This window comes from Cupressus sempervirens, chromosome 1 (assembly GCF_028749045.1).
Source record: "Cupressus sempervirens isolate cs-2001-9-10 chromosome 1, ASM2874904v1, whole genome shotgun sequence".
Classification (NCBI taxonomy): domain Eukaryota; kingdom Viridiplantae; phylum Streptophyta; class Pinopsida; order Cupressales; family Cupressaceae; genus Cupressus; species Cupressus sempervirens.
This window is the reverse complement of record NC_143118.1, coordinates 109,742,470-109,749,472: the sequence shown is the minus strand read 5'-3', so window position 1 is coordinate 109,749,472 and position 7,003 is coordinate 109,742,470. Positions and strand designations below refer to the sequence as shown.

At 35.4% G+C, this 7,003-nt stretch overlaps 1 protein-coding gene across 2 annotated transcripts; it reads left to right on the top strand.

Moving 5' to 3' along the window:
• Window positions 1–3,976: 3,976 nt before the first annotated feature.
• LOC149576452 (uncharacterized) lies at window positions 3,977–6,793 on the top strand. Of its 2 annotated transcripts, none has more exons than XM_089817346.1 (3): window positions 3,977–5,066; window positions 5,307–5,812; window positions 5,960–6,793. In XM_089817346.1, the coding sequence occupies exons 1-3, from the start codon at window positions 4,418–4,420 to the stop codon at window positions 6,647–6,649; spliced, it is 1,845 nt and encodes a 614-aa protein (XP_089673472.1). In that variant the 5' UTR covers window positions 3,977–4,417; the 3' UTR covers window positions 6,650–6,793. The 2 variants fall into 2 exon arrangements, with proteins under 2 accessions (XP_089673472.1, XP_089673465.1); XM_089817339.1 differs by having other exon boundaries at window positions 4,017–5,066; window positions 5,942–6,793.
• Window positions 6,794–7,003: the final 210 nt, after the last annotated feature.

Here is a 7,003-nt window from a genome sequence, read left to right as displayed (position 1 = left end):
GGAGGACATTGTGCCTTTGCCATATCATATTTTGCTTACAACCAATTGAACGTGTGCATCCCTATCACTAAAACTCCTTCATTAAATTACAAATAGTTGCTTGATTACTAATATAAATATTCACTATTTTATCTAGATGGAGCTTGATTATATGTCATAATAGTATTGAATATATCATAATTTAATCGTAAGACAAGACAATGCCAACTATAACTTGCCACTTTCCATACAAATAAAAATGTTCCAACTTGACTCTTTTTTAATTTTTCTAAACTAATTTACCTTATAAGAGGGGCATTTCTCATTAAAATAATTTTAAAATTCATTTTTGCAAATTCTTATAAAATAAGCATGTTGAATATATATATATATATATATATATATATATATATATATATATATATATATATATATATATATATATATATATATATATATAATTTCATTTAATTACATGAACCTAATATCTTTATGTGATTGCCATTTCATTTTTATTATACTATATTTTACATGTCCCTTGCACATGGTAGGGATTTATGCTTCTATGGGCTACACAAAATGGATTTACAACTAATCTTTATTCTCTGCTCTTAGAAATAATTCCTAGTGTGCAACTTTGACATATCAAATGATAGCCACTTGATTGGGTTCCAAACATTTCATCCATCTTTTGGGTTTTTCAGTATAAGATTGTCAAAAAATCCAAAAAAATAGTGACAATAGTCCTACGAGTAAACCTATCGACTTAAAAATACAGAGGCCATTCTAGCCAATATTTTGGAGGGAAAATATTGCAAAAATGAGGAAATAGAAATGCATGTTTGTGAAATCAAAAAAGCTTTTGAAAATAAATAGAATGTCCAAAAATCCAAATTTACAGATTGGGCTACCTAAGCCCGATTTGCAAATTTTGTATACCTCAATTCTGACTTTCACCTAACACAACAACATTTGTAGTCAAAATTCTTGGAAACAACTACTTGGATGCAATTGTGAGCATTTATCTTTCTCAGAATACTCCCAAAAAGATGCTAATCTCATATTTGAATCACATGTACCTCCAATAGTTGAAGCAAAATGATCGCCAATGGCTATGCAATGAAACATTCTATGGCTCCACCACCATGTAAAAACATATCTCAAGCTTAATACAACATAAGAATTTTCCTAAAGTAAAGAATCAAATGTCAAGATCTAAAGTTCAATTGATAGCATATGAGAGATGGGAAAAATAATATGATCAATTTATCAAGTCAATAATAATCAAGAGTACAATGATTAATAGCCTAATAAATTATAATGTAGATGGGCCTTAATATACAAGCAATGCATGATAACTAGGAGATATGCAAGTGATAACCTATCAACTAGACAAGGTGTAATCACATGTCCACCAAAGGTAGATCATCCTCCTTCATACAATAAATTATGTGTACTATGTACAACAATGAGAGGATGATATTGTGGTGAGAACACTAAGGTGGATCTCACAAACAAAGAGATGTGAGATAATAACTAAGTGCAAGTGGATTTCTCCTACAACATGTGCTAAAATAAAGTGCAAACTCATATGTGTCCCAATGACAAATAATATGCAAATCTATTTTTATAAGTAAAGTGTAATTAGTAATATTTAATAACAAAAATCATACCATTTTTCTAAACATACACATTTTTTTCCAAAATTAGTAAGAAATGGACACTACTATTCTCCACACAAAATACCATTGTACACATCTACAAAAAAACACAAATTTCCATACCATGATATATTTCACTCAATTTTCTCTAGTTTAAGATCCTGTGATATTACTATCAGGATTCAACTATATAGTTCTTTGTTTTAAACACATTGACCCGTGTTTTATGATTAGTGGTTCACATGAACCCATCTCGCATAATTTGAATGGAACAGTTAACACTCATTGGATCTAGGTGATGCTCATAGAGGTGAAGTATTGAGACTTCTCGAGAGGTCACCCATCCGAGCACTACTCTAGCTCAAGCACACTTAACTACAAAACTTTCTCCATGGTTAAACTCACCCTTTTTGCAAAACCTTGAGAAATCATTGTTCTGTATGAACCATTCATTAAAAATCCCCTTAAGCTCATCAATTAATACATAGGGTATATTTTTTACAACAAGTCAAATTGTGATATTACTATCAAGATTCAACTGTGTAATTTTTTGAGTGAAATTCATTGATCCATGTTTCATACGAGCCCAACTCACATGAGAATGAACGGAATACTTAACACTCATGCATCTAGGTAATGCTCATAGAGGCGAAGCACCAAGACTTCTTGGGAGGTCACCCATCTCAAGTGCACTTATTGCTCCAATACTAGTTATTTTTTCCTTCATCCCCATTAGGTCATATTCATAATAAGTTTGCATTCCAAAAAAAATACTTTTGGGTTGAAAAGATACAAGATTTGGTTTGTTCAACTATTATCAATAGCCTTCAATTTGGGTATACATTATTTAATATCGAAGATATCAATATATTAAAAAGATAAGAGCTTCTACAAAAAGGATGTTCATTATATGTTAATGAGAAATATACTAAACATTGGATTTGGAGAATCAAACTCGAATGGAGAGAAAACCCATTACCCAAGCCTACTCACCTATGTCACGGGCTAAAAATATTAGTTTATTATTTTTTTATACATTTTCTTAATTTGTGTTATGTTTTAAATATTGATTTTTATTAGAAATGAAATCAATTAATCTTAGGACTAGTTTAAAAAAATTAGAACATTTAATAAATCACAATAACTAAAATATATATTTAGGATTATATTTATAGTTATGATAATATGAAAGATGAGATCAAGGAAACTACAAAGATAAACAAGAGAGGTAAAGAGTTAAAAATTGGAAGCACAAACTATTACTAGTATCCACTATAGTACAATGAAGGTGGATCTTTGTCAAATATTATGGTTGAAATTCCTTGGTAGATATGTATGCAAAATTTGGAAGTAAAAGTTCAAAGCACATGAACTTTTTAACAAAGCACTTCAAAGATATGTCATCTCATGGAATGCAATGGTCACTTGATTTAGGGAGATTTAATTGTTAAACATTATAGTTTGAAATGTTTTGGTAGATATACATGGAAGTTGTGGAGTCATAGACAACACACTTGAATTGTTTGATAGAATGCCTAAAAGAGACATGTCATGTAAAAAAGGATGTGTACAAAATGGATTTTGCAAAGAAGCTATCTAAATCGTTGGATTAGTGAAGCATTATGGACACATCCTAACATTGTAAGCTTTGTTTATGTTCTTGCTAGTGAATGAGGGTTTTTCTTACTCCAATTGCACAAGTAACTCGTATTACATTACACATATTGTTGATCAAGAGTTGTATGCCAATTAGATGTGGTGGTTGTGTGTACATATTTTCTTGGTGCTTATATATGATTATAGGTTGAGTCTTTGCAACTCTACAATTTTAGGTATATACCAAATATGTTGTAAGCTTGCAACTTATATTATATTCTTAAATATCTATGGAGAAGTGGTAAGGTGTGTGTATACAAATAGTGCAATTGATGAAAGTACGATTCTTTGATGCAGTTGGATTAAATAATATAAATAATGCATGTATATTTTCTAAAGTATATCTTACTATGATATAACCATTGTACCTTCCTTTTAGTACAAGTACTAATGGTATCACTTTATGTAAAGGATAATGAGGACAAAATTAAAATGATATGCAAAGAATAGCTTCCCTTACTTCATTCTTTCTTGTATTTACTTTGATTCAATATTTTGGAAAGTATATCTTACTATCAGCATAACCATTGCACCCTCCTTTTAGTACTCATACATTTGATATACCAAAAAATGAAAACTCAATCAAAATGACATCCAAAGAATAGCTTCCCTAACTTCATTCTCTCTTGCATTTTCTTTGATTCTATAATTAAAATAAGAAGTTAGTGTAGCCCCATTATTGAGTGCTGGGTTTCACCAATAAGAAAAGAATTCAAATCATTCCATCGCCTAAAGTTTGTGTGGATTGATCTGGTACACACACCTGACAAGCACTGACCAGGTAGCAGACAAGAATTGACTTGAGGACCCCTCTTTTTCTTGAGGGGAAAGTTTAAATCATAAACTAAGGGGCTATTTTTTTCTTTCACAACCCCATTTCCCCTTTGGTAAGATTGGCATACTGTATTTTGTGTATAGAAAGGAAGAAGATAGATTTAGTCAATTTCTTTTTTAAGATGCTTTCATTATTTGTGGGCAGTAAGGTATGGAATGTGATACCTTTAATGGCTTCAGATTCATACCAGATATAGGAAGGTTAGTTATGGAGGTAGAAAGAAGCAACTTTTCTGAATCCGTAACACTCTGATTGCAATATCTTGTACTCTGCTTCCCTGAGATCCATGGAGGAAACTGCCGATTCCTTGAAAGGAATGGACGATTTCCTGAGAGGAATGGATAGTCGGCTTTACAGAGCTTCTGTGGTGGGGAGCGTTCATACGCTTAACCAGTTGATTAGGGCAAAGCTTGATGTTCTCCGTGAGGTTACCCCTCTTCAGAATTCTGCATTACATATTGCAGTTTCTTGCGGCAATCTTCGATTCATTGAGAAGTTGCTACAAGTAGCTAATCGAGATCCGGCAGCAGGGTACGGATTTCTCAGGGGGAGGAATTCAGATGGAAATACTGCGGTGCACTTGGCAGCCTTCCATGGGTACGAGAAAGTGGTGCAAGAATTGCTAAGGCAAATCGAAGGAGATGTGGAGGCTGGTGATATTCTGAGCGCCGTGAATTGGGAGGGAAATACTGCTCTACATGAAGCTGCAAAGGGGGGAAATGAGAAGGTTGTGGAAATATTGCTGAAGCATGATCGTGATAGAGTCCTTATAGGAGCATTAAATACTGCTGGTGAATCTGCCCTGTTTACGGCCTGCGAGGGCGGCCATTGTAACGTTGTTGAGAAATTGTTGCCTTTCATGACTTTTGAAGCGGCCACGAAGAGATCCGACGGAAGAACACCGCTCCATTCTGCCGTCTTCCACCGACATACTGGTAAATTCTCGCGCTCCTGGTTACAGAGCCCCCTTTCATGTCTCTATATTTTAAGGTTTCCGAATCTAGGGTTACGGTACCTGAAAGTTTAAAATATTTAGAATGGAATGAAATAAATTTATGGATTTATATGCACAACTAGCATTAGATCCATTGTAATGGATGGCTGTGAGATTTACTATTTTGTGGAAGCTCTGTCTTAGCATATACTTACAGATTGTTTGATGTAAAATTGTTTAGGTGTGGCTATGATGCTCGTAGAACAGAGGCCGGAAATGGTGAAACAGGCCGATGAATTTGGAAGAACGGCCCTGCACATGGCGGCACTATCTCCACCGCTTTCGACTTTTCAAGCCGGTTTGACATCTTATCAATTCATGGTAAAGATTGGGGAATTGCTTTTGCAGAAAGATAATTCCTTGTGTTACAGGGTGGACAAGGAGAAAAAGTCCCCGCTTCACATAGCAGTGAAAGAGGGAAAGTATGATCTTGTGAAGGTTATTTTGAAGTACGCCAGAGACTGTCGAGAACTCGTCGACGGAAATGGCAGAAAGCCTCTCCACATTGCTGTCATCAGCGCCGTCCGGATTTCCGAGGAATCCAATTTCGCCGTATTATTTCAATTCAAGAACATGTTGCTATCTTTAATGTCGAAGAGATCCCTCAATCATCTCGACAACAGCGGCCACACGGCACTGCAGATTGCGATGAGGAATTTTGACACGGATCCAGCGCTTTTCAGCAGCGTAAGTACTCGATTTCAAATTTTATACAAAAACCTGGATTATTTTGATCGATAAGAGACTCGAACTCAAGACCTCCCGTACAAAAATATTCTCTTCTCTGTTTTATTTGATGAAGTCGGTCTGAAACAGGGGATTTTGTTGATGCAGATCAAAGAAGTGCTGCAAAGAAATGGCGCCGTGGTGACTCCAGAGATGCTGGAAGATGCAAGATGGATAAGGAAAGCAACTACAAAATTAGTGTTCAAAGGCCAAGGCATTTCTATAAATGCAGTGCTTATCGCAACAGTGTCATTTGCAGCAGCCTTTACGGTACCAGGAGGACTGGACTTGATGAAATCAGGAGGCAAACCAACCGCCGTATTCATCGATTCTTTTCTCTTCAAATTGTTTGTGATCTGCGATGTGTTCTCGTTTTGCACTTCCATTGCATCCGCCATTCTTGCAGGTGTGAGTAGAAATCCAGTGGAGACATTGTACTGCATTTATCTGTTATGGTCAGCACTCATATCCCTCTTGGTCGCATTTGGAACAGCCATTCATCTGGTCATCGATTCGTCCGGATGGTTACCAGTGATTGTTTGGGTTATGCTCTCCTTTGTTCCCATCACCATTTTCGTCATTAGTTTTCATTCCAAACAATTCATTTTTGGGCCGGAACGATACAAGATCTGGTTTGTACTGCTGTTTCCAGCGGCCTTCGTCATGGGAATACGTTATTTGATATCAGAGATTCTGTATGTTTTCTTCCTCTCCCGCCTGTTCCTCAACGCAATCCGCTGGGTAAAGAAGAAGACGCCCTTTGAATCTTCTGCACAGAAACATTTGAGTTTCAATTGAATTCCAACTATCCAGTGTTCATGATGTAAATGCTGTTTTTAAAATTGTATCTAGGAGATGCCAAGATGTTGAGCCAAGATTAATATGACATGCACCTTTCAATTCAAGTACCGGAAATGACTCTCCGGACATGATTAATGAAAAGGCTTCGTTCTCCATTATTAGATAGCAGAATCGATCCTTATCTAGTTCTACGGTGATTATAAATTCAGCTTATAATCCAGAAATTCAGCTTATACAATTTCCATTTCTCGCCATGATCGCTAGTGACCTGCAGTAAACCACTATACTCTGCCATTTTCGTGGGATGATTCCTTTTACAACTGGATGTGCGTTGCAATCATAAATTCCATT